The sequence below is a fragment of the Heterodontus francisci genome, chromosome 19 (assembly GCF_036365525.1).
Source record: "Heterodontus francisci isolate sHetFra1 chromosome 19, sHetFra1.hap1, whole genome shotgun sequence".
Lineage (NCBI taxonomy): Eukaryota > Metazoa > Chordata > Chondrichthyes > Heterodontiformes > Heterodontidae > Heterodontus > Heterodontus francisci.
The window spans coordinates 54,275,739-54,297,043 of NC_090389.1; the positions used below are offsets into that span (position 1 = coordinate 54,275,739).

Consider the following 21,305-nt stretch of genomic DNA (forward strand, 5'->3'; position numbering starts at 1 on the left):
AGGTATTCAAAATCATGAGAGGTCTGGACAGAGTAGATACAGAGAAACTGTTCTCACTTGTGAAAGGATCAAGAACGAGAGAGCACAGATTTAAGGTAATTGGCAAAAGAAGCAATGGCAACATGAGAAAAAACCTTTTCACGCAGCGAGTGGTTAGGATCTAGAATGCACTACCAGAGAGTGTGGTGGAGGCAGGTTCAATCAAGGCATTCAAAAGGGAATTAGATAGTTATCTGAAAGAAGAATGTGCAGGGCTATTGGGTGTGGCACAAGTAAATTGCTCACTCAGAGAGCCGGTGTGGACACAATGGGCCAAATGGCCTTCTTCTGGGCTGTAACAATTCTGTGAATCTGTGATTAGGGAAGTCACAGTCTCAATTTGTGTTTTGTGTTGAGTTTGCTCATTTCAGCTGGAGTAATAGTGTTGGCTGCCTTCAGTTGGCCTTGAGGTGTTCCAAAGCAAGGGACAAGATATAAGGTAAGGCTACTGCACTTTATTGCTTTGTTGCAATTCCTGCTGAAAAAGTAATGTGTGTGGGTGCAGAGTGAGGACAGTTTGTGTTGATGCGGTGTCCTTCCCAAGGTCAAATGGTCTCTTGACACACAACGTGCAGCTTCGCACAACAAAGACTGATAACGTGGAAAAGGTAACGAATTAAAACTGACAGTTGTTTTTTAAAATGTATTGCAGAGGATCAATCATAGTGCCAAATGACATTTGGTGATATGAATACGTCACATATATTTTAAATATCCTTTGTTTCAGGTACATGCATCAAAACCAATTATGGCAACAAATCTCGTTATAAGTATTATAATCCTATGTATCACAAAACGCACATTTAAATCAACGTGGGTGAAAGACAATTAGCAATCAGTAATGTGGCATGCTGTGATCCCAAACTACTTAATATTGATGCCTTTATATTTGATGATTTTAGTACCCAAACTTTATGTTCCAGGTGCACAGGGTAAGTTGCTAGTTAACCACTATTTTAAGGAGTTTTGAGTTACCAGTCTTCCATAGATTTGCTTGACTGACTTAATGTATCAGTTAGGATTTTTCCAAAGTTTTTTCTGAATTGCCGCAGTTTGTTAGCTCTGTATTTTTACCACACCATAGTATGGGGATGGCTCAATGGGTGTATGTGGTTGCATTATTTCTGGATGGGACAAGCAGATGGTCTTTTCCTGTGCTTTCTTTCATATATATATATAATCCATATATAAATTATTTATAATTTAAGAATTTATAATACATTAATTTAACTATGTAAGTTGTGTATTCCTTATTTGGGCATCAGCACTCTGACTCACAGTCACACCTGCAACTGTGTACACTTCTGTGTACACTGTGGAGTGTCAAGAGCTCTCAGTCCCCATACCTGTAACTACAGCATCACTAACACAGTGGGAGCAAAATTTGCTTTGATTTTCCATGGACAAAGCCATAGGAGATCCATGAGTTAACATAATCTTCATTTCTGTTTTTCTTGCAGAGGTGTGGGCACTGAAAACAAGCCAGAGCTACAGCGAGTACTGGAATACAGGCGGCGAGATCAGCTGATTCGACAAAGAAAAGAGGAAGAAGAGGCACAGAAAAAAAAATCTCCTTTTGAACTTCAGCTCCAGAAAAGACAGCAAAGACTAGAGCAGGTTTGAACGAGCAGATGTTCTGGGGAAGCCTCTGTGGTTCTTTTATTAATATTTGTTCTCACATGCTCCCTCTCAAGTCTCCTTGGTCAGGGTTAGATCTTGTGACTACTTTTTATAGCTTGAGGGTTGGGTCAGTCTTATCACAAGAGGAACAAATTAATAATATAAAAACAGAAAATGGTGGAAATTCTTAGCAGGTCAGGCAGCATCTATAGAGAGAGAACTCAGGGTCATCAACCTGAATCAGAACTCAGGGTCATCGACCTGAAATATTACCTCTGTTTCTCTCTCCACAGATGCTGCCAGACCTGCTGAATATTTCCAGCATTTTCTATTTTTATTTCAGATTTCCAGCATCTGCAGTATTTTGCCTTGTATTAGGAACAAATTAATGTTAGTTTTTTGTGGGTCAAATTATATTGCTTTAGTATTACCCCAAACCACCTAACATGTCTATACATTGCATACCATGTTGATAGAATTGAATTGAATGTAAAAACTGATCTGTAGTTTAGTAACTGCTTAAAATCAGCCAGATGGGCTTCAATGTTTTTATTAACGCAACAACATCACAAAAACATGCATCAAAGATGTTTTTCTCCACTTACCAGGCACTCCAGCTCAGGTCTTTGCAATCCTCTCTCTCTCTCTTCCAAATTCTGATTCTGTCTCTGTCCTCTTCTCTGCAGCAGCTCCTCCACCACCATGATATAAGAAAAAGCAAGAGAGGTAGAGAGAGATAGAGAGAGACATGCACTGATACAGAGAGTGTGAGAGTGAGGGACAGCACAATAGAGAGAAAGAAAAAGGTAGATAACAAATATGTGACTGGGGGTGGGGGACACACACAAAGGAGCAGTTAGATGTCTCTGGAATCAAGGATATAAAAAGGGAATTCTAATTTTTTAAATATAAAATCCATATGCCCAGTATAAGTGAGGAGGTGAGAGTTTTGCTGGCAGTGGGGCAGCCAGCAGGGACTGGGAAACACATCGCTGATTGGCTGCAAGCAATGGCAGCCAGAATGGTACAGAGGAACAAGCTATGCTTACAAGGAACCCTTCTCACACGACACCAGCAGCAGCACCCAGTCACCCATTCCAGGAGATACCCAGGCAATCCACAATGGTTGGCAACCCCAAATTAGTCAGTTACAATAGCAGATCCAATCACAAATAATGAAGTGCATCTTGCAGTTTAAGGGCTTGTTTGAAAGAAAACTTAAAAAGTAAATCAAACAATTGTTAATATTTTTGACAGCCAGCCAAAAGTAGAAAATACAACAATTATATGAAGACTTTGATTACCACATTTTTCCATTGATAAATTCAATTTAAAATATCCAAGTTGACAAAAAATGTCAATCTCCTACAGATTGTTCAGATGTAAAATAATGGCTGGCCGATTTGAGTCTGTTTATTAAGTTGTTTGGCCTCAGTTAAGGGAGTACCACTAGACTTACTGAACTGGTTCTTAATTGACTGCAATTTTAGTTTCTGCCCTTTCAATATGATATCCCATAGACATGATCATGCCTTGTGCAATGCTTTTTTAATAGCTTAAAAATAGAAAGAACTTGGTTTTATATACTATATTTCACAACCACAGGTTGCCCTAAAGTGTTTTACATCCAATTAATTACTTTTGAAATGTAGTCACTGTTGTAATGTCGGGAAATGCAATAATTTGCACACAACAAGGTTTCAAAAACAGACAAACTGTTTTAGCGATGTTGTTTGAAAAATAAATGTTGCTGAGTGCACTGAAAAAATTCCTCTGTTCTTCTTTGATACATAAAATCTATACCATCTTCTGCGTCCACCTCAGGGATGGATGGAGTCCCGGGTTAACATCTCATCCAAATGACAGCAACTTCACCTACACTCACCTCTCCTCTGACATTCAGCTTTTGTGTCCATGTCTGAATTAATGACTGTGATAAGATCTGGAACTTAGTAGTTCTGAAGGAACCTGAACTGAGTGTTGGTAAACAGGTTACTGATTGCACGATTGATAACTCGTTCCATTATTCTGCTGATGATTGGAGGCTGATAAGGCAGTAATTATTTGATCCTTTTCATGCTTAGGACTTAAGCAATTTTCCACATTGTTCAGTAGATATTAGTGTCTTAGCTACACTGGAGTAACTTAGATCAGGGGCAGCTTGTTGTGACACTACAGCTTAGAGTGTTGTCAGGGCCCATAGCTATTTTTAATATAACATGACATCATAGATAGATGGGATCTTTGGAGGAGGTCAACTTGAATCAAAATTAGTTATTAGTTATTAGTTTTGGTGACTGCAGCTTTGACAGTAGCGAAGGTGCGAGAGCGAGCTTACAGCTGGGAAGTCAATTTCAGTGGAAGTTTAAAAGTTAATTCCCTTTTGTTTTCGGAGGACAAGGGGACTGCTGGTAGATTTGTTGGGATTTTAGAATAGTGGGAATGGAGGTGAAGGCAGTTGTATGTTCCTCCTGCAGAATGTGGGAGGTAAGGGTCGCCAAGAGTGTCCCTGCTGACTGCATCTGCGGGAAGTGCACCCAACTCCAGCTCCTCAAGAAACGCGTTAGGGAACTGGAGCTGGAGCTGGATGAACTTCGGATCATTCGGGAGGCGGAGGGGGTTATTGAGAGGAGTTATGGGGAGGTAGTCACACCTCAGGTAAAAGAAGTAGGTAGATGGGTTACCATCAAGGGAAGGAGAGGGAACCAGCAGGCGGTGCAGGGATCCCCTGTGGCCGTTTCCCTCAACAACAGGTATACCGTTTTGGATACTGTTGCGGGGGACGACTTACCAGGGGTAAGCAATGGGGTACAGGTATCTGGCACAGAGTCTGTCCCTGTTGCTCAGAAGGGAAGGGGGAAGAGGAGCAGAGCATTAGTCATTGGGGACTCCATAGTTAGGGGAACAGATAGGAGGTTCTGTGGGAACGAGAGAGACTCACGGTTGGTATGTTGCCTCCCAGGTGCCAGGGTTCGTGATGTCTCGGATCGTGCTTTTGGGATCCTTAAGGGGGAGGGGGAGCAGCCCCAAGTCGTGGTCCACATAGGCACCAACGACATAGGTAGGAAGAGAGATGGGGATTTAAGACAGAAATTCAGGGAGCTAGGGTGGAAGCTTAGAGCGAGAACAAACAGAGTTGTTATCTCTGGGTTGTTGCCCGTGCCACGTGATAGCGAAGCGAGGAATAGGGAGAGAGAGGAGTTGAACACGTGGCTGCAGGGATGGTGCAGGAGGGAGGGTTTTGGTTTCCTGGATAATTGGGGCTCTTTCTGGGGTAGGTGGGACCTCTACAAACAGGATGGTCTTCACCTGAACCAGAGGGGTACCAATATCCTGGGGGGGAGATTTGCTAGTGCTCTTCGGGGGCTTTAAACTAATTCATCAGGGGAATGGGAACCTAAAATGTAGTGCCAGTGTACAGGATGTTGAGAGTAGTGAGGTCAAGGATAAGGTTACAAGGACGCAAGAGGGCACTGGCAAGCAAGAACCTGGTTTAAAGTGTGTCTACTTCAACGCCAGGAGCATCCGGAATAAGGTGGGTGAGCTTGCAGCATGGGTTGGTACCTGGGATCTCGATGTAGTGGCCATTTCGGAGACATGGGTAGAGCAGCGGCAGGAATGGATGTTGCAGGTTCCGGGATTTAGATGTTTCAGTAAGAACAGTGAAGATGGTAAAAGAGGGGGGGGGTGTGGCATTGTTAATCAAGGAGAGTATTACAGCGACAGAAAGGACGTTTGAGGACTCGTCTACTGAGGTAGTATGGGCCGCGGTTAGAAACAGGAGAGGTGAGGTCACCCTGTTGGGAGTCTTTTATAGACCTCCGAATAGTTCCAGAGATGTAGAGGAAAGGATAGCGAAGATGATTCTCGACAGGGGAGAGAGTAACAGGGTAGTTGTTATGGGGGACTTTAACTTTCCAAATATTGACTGGAAATACTATAGTTCGTGTACTTTAGATGGGTCAGTTTTTGTCCAGTGTGTGCAGGAGTGTTTTCTGACACAGTATGCAGACAGGCCAACCAGGGGCGATGCCACATTGGATTTGGTACTGGGTAATGAACCCGGCCAGGTGTTAGATTTAGATGTAGGTGAGCACTTTGGTGATAGTGATCACAATTCGGTTAGGTTTACCTTAGCGATGGGCAGGGACAGGTATATACCGCAGGGCAAAAATTATAGCTGGGGGAAAGGAAATTATGATGCGATTAGGCAAGATTTAGGATGCGTAGGATGGGGAAGGAAACTGCAGGGGATGGGAACAATCGAAATGTGGAGCTTATTCAAGGAGCAGCTACTGCGTGTCCTTGATAAGTATGTACCTGTCAGGCAGGGAGGAAGTTGTCGAGCGAGGGAGCCGTGGTTTACGAAAGAAGTTGAAGCGCTTGTCAAGAGAAAGAAGAAGGCTTATGTTAGGATGAGACGTGAAGGCTCAGTTAGGGCGCTTGAGAGTTACAAGCTAGCCAGGAAGGATCTAAAGGGAGAGCTAAGAAGAGCAAGGAGAGGACACGAGAAGTCATTGGCGGATAGGATCAGGGAAACCCCTAAGGCTTTCTATAGGTATATCAGGAATAAAAGAATGACTAGAGTTAGATTAGGGCCAATCAAGGATAGTAGTGGGAAGTTGTGTGTGGAATCAGAGGAGGGAGGGGAAGTGTTAAATGAATATTTTGCGTCAGTATTTACAGTAGAGAAAGAAAATGTTGTCGAGGAGAATACTGAGATTCAGGCTACTAGGCTAGATGGGATTGAGGTTCACAAGGAGGAGGTGTTAGCAATTTTGGAAAGTGTGAAAATAGATAAGTCCCCTGGGCCAGATGGGATTTATCCTAGGATTCTCTGGGAAGCTAGGGAGGAGATTGCAGAGCCTTTGTCCTTGATCTTTATGTCGTCATTGTCGACAGGAATAGTGCCGGAAGACTGGAGGATAGCAAATGTTGTCCCCTTGTTCAAGAAGGGGAGTAGAGACAGCCCTGGTAATTATAGACCTGTGAGCCTTACTTCGGTTGTGGGTAAAATGTTGGAAAAGGTTATAAGAGACAGGATTTATAATCATCTTGAAAAGAATAAGTTCATTATCGATAGTCAGCACGGTTTTGTGAAGGGTAGGTCGTGCCTCACAAACCTTATTGAGTTTTTCGAGAAGGTGACCAAACAGGTGGATGAGGGTAAAGCAGTGGATGTGGTGTATATGGATTTCAGTAAGGCGTTTGATAAGGTTCCCCACGGTAGGCTATTGCAGAAAATACGGAAGTATGGAGTTGAAGGTGATTTAGAGCTTTGGATCAGAAATTGGCTAGCTGAAAGAAGACAGAGGGTGGTGGTTGATGGCAAATGTTCATCCTGGAGTTTAGTTACTAGTGGTGTACCGCAAGGATCTGTTTTGGGGCCACTGCTGTTTGTCATTTTTATAAATGACCTGGAAGAGGGTGTAGAAGGGTGGGTTAGTAAATTTGCGGATGACACTAAGGTCGGTGGAGTTGTGGATAGTGCCGAAGGATGTAGAAGGGTTCAGAGGGACATAGATAGGCTGCAGAGCTGGGCTGAGAGATGGCAAATGGAGTTTAATGCGGAAAAGTGCGAGGTGATTCACTTTGGAAGGAGTAACAGGAATGCAGAGTACTGGGCTAATGGGAAGATTCTTGGTAATGTAGATGAACAGAGAGATCTTGGTGTCCAGGTACATAAATCCCTGAAGGTTGCTACCCAAGTTAATAGGGCTGTTAAGAAGGCATATGGTGTGTTAGCTTTTATTAGTAGGGGGATCGAGTTTCGGAGCCATGAGGTCATGCTGCAGCTGTACAAAACTCTGGTGAGACCGCACCTGGAGTATTGCGTGCGGTTCTGGTCACCGCATTATAGGAAGGATGTGGAAGCTTTGGAAAGGGTGCAGAGGAGATTTACTAGGATGTTGCCTGGTATGGAGGGAAGGTCTTACTAGGAAAGGCTGAGGGACTTGAGGTTGTTTTCGTTGGAGAGAAGGAGGAGGAGAGGTGACTTAATAGAGACATATAAGATAATCAGAGGGTTAGATAGGGTGGATAGTGAGAGTCTTTTTCCTCGGATGGTGATGGCAAACACGAGGGGACATAGCTTTAAGTTGAGGGGTGATAGATATAGGACAGATGTCAGAGGTAGTTTCTTTACTCAGAGAGTAGTAGGGGCGTGGAACGCCCTGCCTGCAGCAGTAGTAGACTCGCCAACTTTAAGGGCATTTAAGTGGTCATTGGATAGACATATGGATGAAAATGGAATAGTGTAGGTCAGATGGTTTCACAGGTCGGCGCAACATCGAGGGCCGAAGGGCCTGTACTGCGCTGTAATGTTCTAATTCTAAAAACTTGGTCCATTTGGTTGAGGACTTAGCAAAGAATTCAGCTTTGTTTCTTGCACTGACTTGCTAGGCTTCATCATGGTTGTGGATGGGAATGTTCATGGAACTTCCTCCTCCCGTTAGTTCCTTGATTTATCCATCGCCATTCTTGACCGTATGTGTTAGGGTACAGAGCCTTTTTCCATTATTGTGGGAGCCCTTAGCTCTGTCCATAACCTAATACAATAGCAAAATACTGCAGATGCTGGAAATCTGAAATCAAAACAGAAAATGCTGGAAATACACAACAGGTCAGGCAGCATCTGTGGAGAGAAAAACAGAGCTAATGTTTCAGGTCAATGACTTTTTATCAGAACATTGCAATTTTGATGAAACATTATCGAACTGAAACATTAGTTAGCTCTGTTTCTTGCTCCACAGATGCTGCCTGACCTGCTGCGTATTTCCAGCATTTTCTGCTTTTATTTCTGTCTGTAACCTGTTGCTTTTGGAGCTCAGTGTAATGTATCACTGCGTTGTAGCTTCACTAGGCTGGTGCCTCATTCTAAGGTATGCTTTCTGCTGTTGCTCTCAGCATTCCCTTCTACACTCCCTATTCAACCAGGGTTATCCTCAGTGTTATGGAAATGGAGGAGTGAGTGTTGTGCTGGACCATGAGGTTGAAGATTGTCTTTGTATATAATTCTGCTCCTGATTATGATCAGTGCGTTACGGATGCCCAGTTTTGGGCTGGCACATCTGTCATTAGCCTGTTCTGCTTAGCAGTGTAGTAATGCCACACAATGGAGGGTCTCCTCATGGGGAAGATGAGACTTTAGCCAGAATTTTATGTAGGCAGCAGGGTCCTGCCACCAAGGCTGAAAGCGAGGGGGAGGGGGCGATCCAGCTTCAGCGGGCAGCACGATCCGCGGCCACATTTTGTCAGCGGTAACCAATTAAGTGGCTGCCACCGTCCCTATTAAGGACCGCAGCATGCCCCAACAGCTGCTGGCCAATCAGAGGGCTAGCAGCTCAGCAGCCTCACCGTTAGTGGTGGCCACTGTTGGAGCTGTACCTGGAGGATGCAGGCGCATCGATGGGCCCCAGCAAGGGGGAGGGGTCGCAGAGGGCAGGCGGTGTCGTTGCTGCAGGCACGATTACTGCGACTGGGGGGGCCCCTCCATTGGCCACAGAATGCCCAAAAAGGAGAGCAAACACGCACACCCCCGAGCCGCTGGAAGGTTGCCAGAATGTACCTGGCAGTCTCCCAATGTGGCAACAGGCCCCCTAGCAGCTGGTAAAATGCCAACAGAGGCAGGAAGAGGCCCTTAATTGTCCACTTAAGTGACCCAATTGGGCAGGAAGGTCATCTGTCACTTTTCCCGCTGCTGGCAAAATGGCATGGCAGTGGGAAGACGATAGGAACACCACTTGATGCCATTTTGTCAGCCTTCCTGTCTCCCAGCCCATCCCCAAAGGGCTGGTAAAATCAGCCCTTTGTCTTTACAAAAATCAATGCATTGACTACTCCTACTATGGATAGATGTGTCTATGACAGATAGTTTGGTGAGGATGAAATCAAGCAGGTTATTCACTCATGTTGGTTCCCTCGCCATCTGATGCAGGCACAGTGTGGGAGCTGTGTTGTTCATTATCAGCCAGCTCCATCAGTGGTGGCAACAACAAGCCAATCTTGGTGCTGGACCTTGAAGTGTTCCCTAACCCAAGTACATTTTGTGCCCTTGCTTACCTTAATGATTCGTTCGAAGTGATGTTCAACATGGGGGAGTTCTGCTTTATCAGGAGTACTGAATCATCAGTTAAAGTGGGTGGGAGGTGATAGTCTGCACAAGATTCCTTGACCTTGTTTAACCTGACGCCACAAGTACTTGTGGATTCCAGCGTCATTGTTGAGGATTCCCAGAGACACTCCTGCCTAACTGTTTACTACTGTGGCCCCACCTCTAGTGGGTCTGTCCTACTGATGGAACAGGACATACCCAGGGATAGTGATGGAGCGGTCTCAATGAGTACACCATGTCAGGTTATTGCTTGATTAGTCTGTGGGACTGCTTGCCCAATGTGGTTAACAGTCCCAGATGTTGTTGAAGAGAACTTTGTACTGTTAACTGGACTGTGATTGCTCGAGTGTTGATAGGATCTAATGCCTGGGGTGTTGCTGATAGGTCTATTTCTCTTATTGTTCTTTTTTTATAGCATTTCTTTTACATCCTGAGGTTGTGAAACGTGCTATATGAATGGAAATTCTTTCCTTTACAATTAAATGGCTTACTAGTTCACTTCAGAGGGCATTAAGAGGTAACTACATAATGTGGGTCCAGAATCACAGGCAAACCAGTTGCAGTGGCCTTACCAAAGGATATTAGTGAACCTGTTGGGTCCCATGGTTCTGGTGCAAGCCCATAGATTTATTCAATTCACTTTCACAATTTACCATGATAGGATTCAAACACACAATTCAAATGCTTCATACACATACCTGGAAAAATAATAAAGAATGATCAAACATTTGAAAAATGCTAACAACCAAGAAACTCCCCGAAATATTGGCCAAAGTGTAAAAATATAAAGTGTGGTGAATATTAGAAAAGCTTGTAACAACTTAAACTGCAAGAATATCCAATTTTTCCACTTTTATTACAGGAATAAAATAAACTTTGCAGTAGTTTTGGAATCTGGGGATGGGATGGGTGGTAAGGTCTGGTATGGGAAAATTTCCAATGTTCCCAATAACAGTAGCGTAATATATCAGCAAATCTTTGACAATCAGATTTTTACCAAATTCCTGTTGGTTCCTGATTTAGTACTGACACAGTCATTAACCTAAAATACAACTGCTGTACATGACCCACTGTACATAACACTTCACAATATCTTGTGGTTTACAGATAGCAAATGAGAGTCAAAACTAGTGCAGAAAACCATTACAATATTTACATATTGTAATAAATGTTGTCTTGCAGTTGGAACGAGAACAGGAGAGGAGTGGCGAGGAACAAGAGAATGCCCCTGAATTTATCAAAGTCAAAGAAAATTTGCGACGAACATCTACTTTCAGTACAGAAAAGAAGGCAGGGTAGTATTGAGCCCTTCTGTCTCAACCGAATTTAACTGGCTGGTTAAGCTCAGCACCAGTTCTATTTGACTGATTTGCTATGCCATCACTATAGAGTTCATTTAATGTTCTTGTTTTACTTCAGAGAATAATGAAATCTGAAATGTTTACTCTGCTGTGAATGGATGGTCAGTCTTTTCCAGACATAAAGAGTGTTTGTTTTATGGGTACTCACCAAATCTGGTCATTTGGTGAAAATGAAAAATGCTACTTTATGGTGAAGATGCCAATTTGGAGAAAGGCAGAGATAATAGGAATTCAATGAAGCTGCAAGATGACTGACTAATAGCAGAGTGAAAGAGATCTATCAACACACTGTAAATTCATTACTCCCTGCTAACGTGAGCTGCATTGAGCTAATTGTATTCTCGCAAACATTGCATGTGATGTGCAATGCATATAAACAATGTTTCATAATAAGAATTTTATGCAAAGCTTCTTCTACTTAAATAACATCAACTGAGTTGCTGCAGTAGTGATACTTAACTATTTAATGACAACACAACAAAATGTTCCCTTTGACAGGATGGGATAGTGAGAGTTATCTTCATATTACATTGTTGGAATTTATTTCATCAAAACATGCCGTTTGCCTGTATTGCAGTTTGACCAGACTTATGAGTCGTATGTCTTGGTTTGTTGGTACAATTATATTTGAACTGTTGCTAATGAAAGATTACATCATTGTAAATGCTGCATAGATATTTTAATATTAATCATGAGCTCCAGATCAGAATAGTAAAATAATGGTATGTGGTAATATTTTATGGATATATCATTGTATGGACACATATACAGCCAGCAGCTAAATTAACCAGAATCTGCTGGGAAGATTCGGAGCTGTGGGCAGCTGATTATTAGAGATTAAATTTAGATAACACAACAACTAGAATTCTGGAGAAATATTTCAGTGCTGTATCTCTAATCTAATCTAATCTATACCATGATTCTCAATTGGGCAATCATCTACATGTATATGCATTATGGATTAAATGTAGATCGGATGAAGTAATGAATAGGGTCTGCACAATTCTAACTTTTACAGTAAACAGAGAAACAACTGACCTATATACTTTAAAAATATAAACACAAGAAATGCTGGAACCACTCAGCAGGTCTGGCAGCATCTGTGGAAAGAGAAGCAGAGTTAACGTTTCGGGTCAGTGACCCTTCTTCAGAGTTCCGAAACGTTAACTCTGCTTCTCTTTCCACAGATGCTGCCAGACCTGCTGAGTGGTTCCAGCATTTCTTGTGTTTATTTCATATTTCCAGCATCCGCAGTATTTTGCTTTTACTTTAAAAATATGTTGTGTTCTGCCTTCCAGACAACATATTTAATTTTAAACTAAATTTATTAAGATATTACTACAATTAATTATTAGTTCCATGCATTTTGTGGATGTTGTATTACTATATTCAGCATTAGAAAATGACAGAAATTAGCCTTACAGAATGTACAGAATTCCATGAAGATAGAACAGAAATACAATGACTACTGGTTTAAGGTCAAAGTTATATAAAAAAAAAATCAGAACTCAAGTGGTTAATTGATGCAGCATTTTTATATTCATTCTGTCACTGTTATATATTTCACAATACTGATGCCATTTTTGGTATTAAATAGCATTAGGTCATGCAGACTATGCTTACTGTAAAAGAAACTTATTAGTTGGTTATGAATGTAACTCTGAAATCCTTTTAAATATATTTGAAGGGTTTGGGCCCCTCATAGCTTTGCTTTCCATGTATTAGATTTATTGGGTGATACACTGGAGGGCTTTCTTGTATTTTACTTGAGCAGAGTTGTGAAAACGTTCAACTTAGCTAATATTGTTAAAATAACAGTTCGCATTGTTTATAATGGTAACAGCGGTATATGTTTTGGGAATGTTGCCTTTGAAATGTTGCTGAGTAGGTATCGACTGTTGGGTAAGTTATACCTCTCACATTACTGCAGTAAACATGGTTACATGCATCTGCTAGAATGTGTCCCACAGCACTAACCCTGGAATGGAGTTTATTTTCTCTCACTATTGCTCATTTTGGGGGAATTGTTACTTTTCTGTGTGTATAAACAGGCACATAAAATTCAAGACACAGTATGTGAATGTCTGTGATTATAGTTACTCAGTTTTATTATTAATAACTGGAGAAAGGGGTCATATATTCAGCTGTACTCTTGCCATCTATAGATTTGTGTCATTGTAACATAACTTTGAAATAAAACATATGCATATTTTACTTTGTGGGAACTTATGGGACATAAATATTGTTTCGGTTTTGCATTTTCTGTTTCAAATATTACAGTTACCATAATATTTGTGCAGGTTTTTACATTCTAAACAAATTGCTGTTTTTGCTTACATTCACCCAATGGGATTTTGCTGATGAGGAAGCTTTTCCATCATACAGCACCTAATCATGTTCTCAGGTTAACCTAAATGACTTATCAACCAATGAATTCCATTTTGAAGTGTAAGCGTTGTTAATGCAGTAGCCAGCATGCACATAGCAAGGTACCAGAATCAGCAAATGACCAATGAATCTGTTTTATGTTTAACTAAGAATGTTAGCTGGGCTACCAGAAGAACTCATTTCTACAAATAGTGCCATAAGATTTTTTTACATTACCCTAAAGAGGCAGACACTCCATTGGTTTAACTGAAAGAAGGCACCCTGACAATACAGCATTCCCTGCACTAATAACCCATAACCTTCTAACTGAGCTAAGATGACAGTTGTTTGTATAATTTAAAGCAATATGATTTAAAATCAAGTCTATATGAGATTTTAGCTCATTTAGCAATAAAACCCATATTGTATTAATACACAACCGTCTAACATATTCTAAGTTTACAAAAGTGAATGTTTGTAAATCATAATAGAATTCTTCAATGATGATGCAAAATATTTGATTTCTCTAAACGATCTTGTATGCATTCCTTTTAATCAGTTGTCAATTTTCCATTGGCAGTACTGAAATTACTGGCCATCTAGCAGCTGTTTGATGTAAATATATATGCCTGAAAGATCCTTGAGGGACACCAGAGGTAACGATGCAGAGCAGGAAGAGAAGTTGTTGCAAGTGATTCTCTGGCTATGATTAGATAGATAAGAATGGAACCAGGTGAGTGCAGTTCCACCCAGCCAGACAGCAGTGGAGAGGCATTGGAGAAGGATGCTGAGATCAACCATGTCAAAGGATGCAGATAGGTCCAGAAGGACAAGAAGAGAAAGTTACCCTTCATCACAGTCACATAGGATATCATTTGTGACTTTGGTAAGACACTGTGGCAGGGGTGGAAACCTGATTGGAGGGAGCATCTGAATTCCTTCAGAATTTATTGTTGGAGATTTTAAAAATATTAAAACTGTATAATAAATTTTATGTTTACATTTTCTGTGTCTCTTTTATCTCTCAACCCCATCTTTCTTTCCCTCACTTTATATTGATTCTGTACCTGATTTTGCATTGAATTAAATATTCTAATTCATACTAAGATAAAAGCAAAATACTGCTGGAAATCTGAAATAAAAACACAAAGTGCTGGAAATACTCAGCAGGTCTGGCAGCATTAACTCAATTTCTCTCTCCAGAGATGCTGCCAGACCTGCTGAGTATTTTCCAGCACTTTCTGTGTTTACTTCTAATTGATACTCCCTGGTTCAGACATTTTGGGTGTGAAATTGGACTCCATAGCACCGCTGCAGATTATGCTATGGAAGCCAGAGACCTTCCAAGTGGGGAGCACAGTACTTCCGGCCGTTTCTGGCACAGTCCACACGGCACCCCATGCTGGGAAGGGTGCTCACATGGGCATTTCATGCCTGTGCTGGAAGCTTCTCAACTGGCAAAATTATGACAAACACCGTACCGGCTTGGATCACACAAGTCCACTCCATGTATTTGCTTGTCACCCAAAGTACATTCTTACAGCTGCAGGAGGGACCCACCACTAGCGTTATTTAAAAGGCCAGGCACCCAGTTTGCATGTAAGGTAATTTAGACTAATTTCTGCTATTGTAAAATTTCTGGAAGTACTGTGGAGTGTTTTTGGAAGTGTTGTGGTGAGCTCCTGGATTTAGCAGGAATATTGTGACATCCTCAGAGAGGGGGCAGAGGATTTGATGACCTATCGACACAAAGGCTGCAACAGGTATGGGAGCAGCAGTGCCAGTGCCTCTGTGTCTGCAGCATGATGAAGATGGAGCAGAAGCTACAGACAGAAGAAGCTCGGGGCAATGTCCTCTGCCAAGATGGAACCAGACTCCTCCATGCTCCTCGACAGGGTTACGAGTTTGCTTTTATTTCTTTTGTAAAATATGTTTTAAGAACTTATAGTTGAATGATGGACACTGATTTATCTGGAAGGTTGAAGGGATGCTGAACTTTGTGGTTTAAAAAAATAGTCACCAGAAGGTTCCTGGACTTGACTTGTAAACAGGTCTTACTGGAAAGCACATATCTGTGGATAATCACCCAGCAGGGGTTGTTTTTGACTTGGGGAGATGTTTACAAAGAAGTCACAGGATAATATTTATAGATGTCAGGAGGCTTGACTTCTGGAATGTTTTTAGTTTCACTTTGAATTGTGACAGACAGTTGGGTTTTGCTTCCAGAAGAACAGCTCAGCTCTTTCTCTTGAAAACAAATCCTGCATCCAGTGTGTCAGATTCCTATTTCCTCCTGTATGTGAAGAAATGCTGCATGTTTGAAGGAACCTTATATATCGAATGTGTGGGAACTGAAACCTTCTTGCTGCATTCCTGCTGTAAGACCTATTTGGAGCCTCTGTAGCTGCATCTCTTGGAAAGCCTATCCAAATTGATCTTCAACATCACCTGGAAAGCACTGTTCTAGGAAGATCCTAGTGATAGCCGCCTATACACATTTGGGATGCCTAACCAAAATAAAGGACATCTTTCCATACCTCCTTTTCAGCCTAAGTGTTTTTATCTTTCTGTTTTCTTTGTAACGACTGTAAACAAAAATCCCTTTTATTTTCCCGATTAACCAGTGTGCATGTATGTGTGTGTTTGTGTGTGTGAGGGGCTAGGATTTGTGTGTATGTTTTACTTCATTATTTGGTTAAAACTTGGTTTAAAATAAACTGATAATTTTATTGTTTATTAAAGAAACCTTGTTGGTGTGCTTTATTCTGGGAAAAATAGAGTGTATGATTGACTGTATCGCTAAGTGGGAAAATTTAAATATATGCTGTGACCTGTGGAGAAGTGGGACTAGAATAAACAGTGCACTCCTCCCGCCTCGGTTGTAACAACACTGACAGAGGTCTGTCTGGCAGGCCAGCCAATTTACCCAGCATCGCGTTATGCATCCTCATCAACGTTCTCCTGTATGTTGCCCCAATGAAGTCCTCATTTGAATCCCCTGTAGCAGAACCTATCTGCGACCTCAACCTCTGGACAGCTGGCACACAGAGGGCTGGATTTTATAGATTGGCGGCAAACTGCAAAGATGTCAGTTCGCCTGCACGGAACGCTCATCGCAGAGCGCGTGGCGGCTCATTAACATGCCTGGGTCGCTCCGCACCCCCCCCTCCCCCAAATGGCATGGAGGGGGTGGGCTTGACGGCGCTGTGATCGATGTCAGGTGGCAGGAAGGCAGGTGATGGCAAAGTATCTAAACGGCAGCCAGCCCTGCATTACTTACAATACAGGAAAAAACATTGCTGCAGTAGCTGTGAAGGGAAGACTGTTGAGTTACCTGTTGAGACCAAGGTCCTTGAACATTCTGAAGATGGCACAGGTACACTCCAGGGAGGCCCCACGGTTCAGTGATGCCTCCCTGCTCAGTCTCCTCTAGGCTGTGCAGGCAAGGTGGGAGGTCTTTTTCCCCAGCAATAGTAAGAATAGACCCTCCCGCCTGACTAAGCAAGCCTGGGTGGAAGTGGCAGAGGAGGTCAGTAGCCGTGGGGCCATCCAGCATGACTGGGTCCAGTGCCGCAAGAGGATGAACAATCTCTTGCGCTCCGCAAAAGTAAGTGGCACTTTGTTTCATGGCTCCGCTGAACCTGGGTGTTCCCACACAGAGTGGCACATGTGTGCCACCGCCATGCCAAAGACAGGGAGGTCGGGCAGGGAGGAATGATGTTACATTAATGGATGCATGTATGAAAGAACTCTCCCTTGTCTGCTGCTCAGAGCATGGCACCTACATGACAGGCTCACTCAGTAGTGCACACCGAGCCTTCCTCACCTTTGGGCCCAGCACCCCTGTTGTGACATGTGTCTTGCTGTTGCGTTGCAATGCTTAATATCTGCCTCCTTGCTTCTCCATGCAAATAGGGCCCACAGTGCTCGGGAGGCAAACAGGACTGGTGGAGGCGTGCCAGATGTTAGACCACTGACACAGGCTGAGGAGGAGGCCCTCGAACTCGCCCAAATCCATATGGACTGTTCCATTGGTGACGTTGAGCTTGGGGTCCTGGGTGAACAGATAGCTATTTGATATACGCAATGATCAATGTAAAAATGTTATTGTTTGAGAAAATGCTGTCATACTCGTTCCATGTGCACCATAAAGACTGACACTGTGCTCTTCACATTGTATCTTGCAGGTCGACACTCCAAATCCAACCCAGCAGCTCAGGACTCATTCTGCACCTCAGAGGAAGAGACATCCTCAGAGGAAGCGGCGTCCCTTGACACTCGTGCACCTTCCACCAGTGCAAATACAGTCATCTTGGTGGGAATCCAATGGGCCTCAGAGTCTGGGTCACAAGCTGGTAAGAGCATTGCACATGTGCCCAAGCAGTTGACTGAGACTGAGACAGCCGAAGCCCCTGACAGTCGGAGGGCTGTGGGTGGCCAGGCCCATGCTGTGCCCCAGGCTACTGCTGAACCTCTGTTGTCGACAGCACAGGGCATGCTGCAGCTGCAGCAGCAGTCATGGCAACATCTGGAGGAGATACCACAGGCCATGTGCAGCCTTGAGCGGACAATGGGGGAATCCATCCAGGCCATGACAGCTGCCATGTCCCAGGCATTTGAGCGCATGGCTTCATCAATGGAGAGGACCGCGGCCCTCTTGGTGAGCCAGATTCCATTAATTTGCGCTGACCTGCAATCCCTCGCCGAGGCCATCAGATCCGCACAACAGTGGCTAGGCGAGAGAGGGACCAGGGGCATGGAGAGTATACCTGCCCCTGGTCCTTCCCGGGAGAGTAAAGAGGTTCAAACGAGCCTTGAGATGAAGGAAGCGAGCCTCCGCGCCATAGCTGGGGGACCCCCTCAAGGTGATTCCAACGTGGACACCTGCCTCTCCACCAGTGAGTCAAACTCTAGCAATCATGACGCCTGAGGAGAGTTCTGCACTGACGCAGGATTCCCCCAGCCAGCCGGGATCCTCCAGGCCTCGTTCGCAGAGAGGACGCCCGCCACGGTCATCCTTAGCCAAAGGGCACTCTGATCAGCAGCCTTCCTCCATACAGGCTGCTAGCACAGAAGTAGCAGCGTGAAGGAGCACCCGTAAACGTTTCCAAAAAACACCGTGACACAAGTGGGTCTGCACGGGTGACACTAAACTGGAAAAAGTTCAATCATTAAATGTTCTTCACTAACGTGTGTTGTTTTTACTGTGTGAATGACATGTGCCAGCATGTACCAATCGTGTCTCCTCCCATTACATCATTGGCCTTTCAGAACTGCCGATGTATGGAATAACATCATTGCCATGTCAGTATTACTCAAGTGCGTCTCCTTGGATGCAGTAAAATGGACGAGGCTCAGTCTGCAGCTGCCAGTAATGGTGGAGGCAAAGATGTTGCAGATGTGGACTGCTGCATAACAGGCGAACGAGGGTGCTGTATGGCTTGCAGAGCCCATGATGGTCTTTATGGCATGGAGAACCGTTGATCAATAAGGCGTTGTCGTGCATCCCTTGCTCACTGCTCGCCCTGCATGCGGCGCCTGGATGTTCTCTGTCCTCCCATGCACCTTTCCTGCTGTAAGTCCTCATCGTCCGAGGAGGAGTCCTGCTCACGGCTCTCCTCATCCTGCAAGGCCTCCCCCTATTGAGTGCATATTTGTGCAGAACACAGCAAACAGCAACTATATGAACTACCCTTTCCAGTTCGTACTGCAGGGTACCACCCAATCTATCCAGACAGCAGAAGCGCATTTTCAGCATGCCGATCACCTGCTCAATGGTGGCTCTTGTAGCGCCGTGCCTAGCGTCATATCTCTCCTCTGCATCAGTGGTGGGGTTTCTCACTAGCGTCAGGAGCCATGTCTGCAAGGGGTAGCCCTTGTCTCCAAGAAGCCACCCCCTCTATGTGAGCCAGTTCAGTGAACAGCAAGAGCACTGGGACTGGCATATTATGAAGGTGTCATGGCAGCTGCCTGGAAAGCGGGCACAGATTTGCATAAAGTGCTTCTGCTGCTCGTTGAGCGAGTGGAAGCCCTTTCCGTTTAGGTATGCAGCTGGTCGCCTGGCGGGGGCCTTGATGGCCACATGGTTGCAGTCAGTGACCCCTCCCACCTGTGGGAATCCAAGATGGAGCCAAATCCGATGGCCCTCTGGGCCTGGCTCTCAGGGTCCGTCCTGAAGTGGACATGGCCACCAGCCCTCCAGTACAGGGCATCAGTGACCTCCTTGATGCAGTGGTGGACTACTGACTGTGTCACCTCACACAGGTCGCCGGTAGGTCCCTGAAATGATGCAGAGGCGTAGAAGTTAAGAGCCACTGTGAGGGCCACAGGCATAGGGCGTCCACCGTAGTCCATGGGCTGCAGGTCATCATTCAATAGGGCACAGAGATGTGTCACCGCCTTTCTCGACATCTGCAGGCGCCTCTGACACTGGCACTCAGAAATCTGCAGGTATGTCATGTGGGGCCTGTAGATGCGCGGCGATTTATAGTGGCGGGTTCGCCTTGGGGGTTGCTGCTGCTCACGACCGGGGCTTCCACGTGGGTTGCACCTGTCTCTTGGTTCTGCCTGCGGCACATATGCCTTCTCACGACAAACGGATCAATGAAGACAGGGTGTAGAATTTCTTTTTTTATTCACTCATGGGATGTGGGCGTTGCTGGCCAGGCAGCATTTATTGCCCATCCCTAATTGCCCTTGAGAAGGTGGTGGTGAGCTGCCTTCTTGAACCGTTGCAGTCCATGTGGGGTAGGTACACCCACAGTGCTGTTAGGAAGGGAGTTCCCGGATTTTGACCCAGCGACAGTGAAGGAACGCCGATATACTTCCAAGTTAGGATGGTATGTGACTTGGAGGGGAACTTGCAGGTGGTGGTGTTCCCATGTATTTGTTGTCCTTGTCCTTCTAGTTGGTAGAGGTCGTGGGTTTGGAAGGTGCTGTCTAAGGAGCCTTGGTGCATTGCTGCAGTGCATCTTGTAGGTGGTACACACTGCTACCACTGTGCTTCGGTGGTGGAGGGAGTGAATGTTTGTCGATGGGGTGCCAATCAAGTGGGCTGCTTTGTCCTGGATGGTGTCAAGCTTCTTGAGTGTTGTTGGAGCTGCACCCATCCAGGCAAGTGGAGAGTATTCCATCACACTCCTGACTTGTGCCTTGTAGATGGTGGACAGGCTTTGGGGAGTCAACTATTTCAAAAGGTACCTAACAGGGTAAAGATGATGTTGACTATTGCATCAGGTGCTTTCATGCATCAACTACGTGGCGTGGCATGGCATTGCCTGTCTTAGCTTCCACTAAGAGTGGTGCAGCATGACCACATTCAGATTATAGCAGTTGCATCGATTGGCCTACCAGCCAGATTAACCTTAAATGCCTACCATTTAAGGCACCCTCCCCACAGAAAGGATTCCTGGAGTGTCATTGCTCCTTCACTCAAACAAACATGCAAGGGCGCAGAGTGCCCCCCTTTACGGACGGAGGGTATGCAGTACCTCCATTCATGCCTGCAGAGTTGTTCCTCCAGTAATGCCATCCCCTTCCACTTCCCTACATGCTTGCAGAGTTGTGCCCCCGGTAATGCCATCCCCCTCCCACCTCCATACACACGCATGCAGAGTTGAGACCCATCTCGCAAGACTAACCTTCACAGGCTCTGAGCTCTGCAACTTCTGTCCCGCCGGCTTTTATCAGTCAGGAACGTGAAGGCATGTGAGATAGCTTTATTCCTAGTTGGCTCCACAACATAGAAGATCACCTAGGACACAGCATGTCAATTCCTCAAGGGTAGTTTCAGATCCAGGCATGCC

The 21,305-nt window shown here is 44.4% G+C and overlaps 1 protein-coding gene across 9 annotated transcripts in view; it reads left to right on the forward strand.

Moving 5' to 3' along the window:
- The window catches only part of LOC137380065 (protein FAM107B-like), a 193,008-nt gene extending 180,727 nt beyond the window's left edge, over positions 1-12,281 (forward strand). For 5 of the 9 annotated variants that reach the window (XM_068051636.1, XM_068051639.1, XM_068051637.1 and 2 more), the window contains 2 exons: positions 1,500-1,656; positions 10,955-12,279. In XM_068051636.1, the coding sequence (XP_067907737.1) occupies positions 1,500-1,656; positions 10,955-11,071 (274 nt within the window). In that variant the 3' untranslated portion in view covers positions 11,072-12,279. Of the gene's footprint in view, positions 1-1,499; positions 1,657-10,954 lie in introns of all 9 variants that reach the window. The other 4 variants (XM_068051632.1, XM_068051631.1, XM_068051633.1 and 1 more) reach the window with 3 other exon arrangements.
- The last annotated feature ends 9,024 nt before the right edge of the window (positions 12,282-21,305 follow it).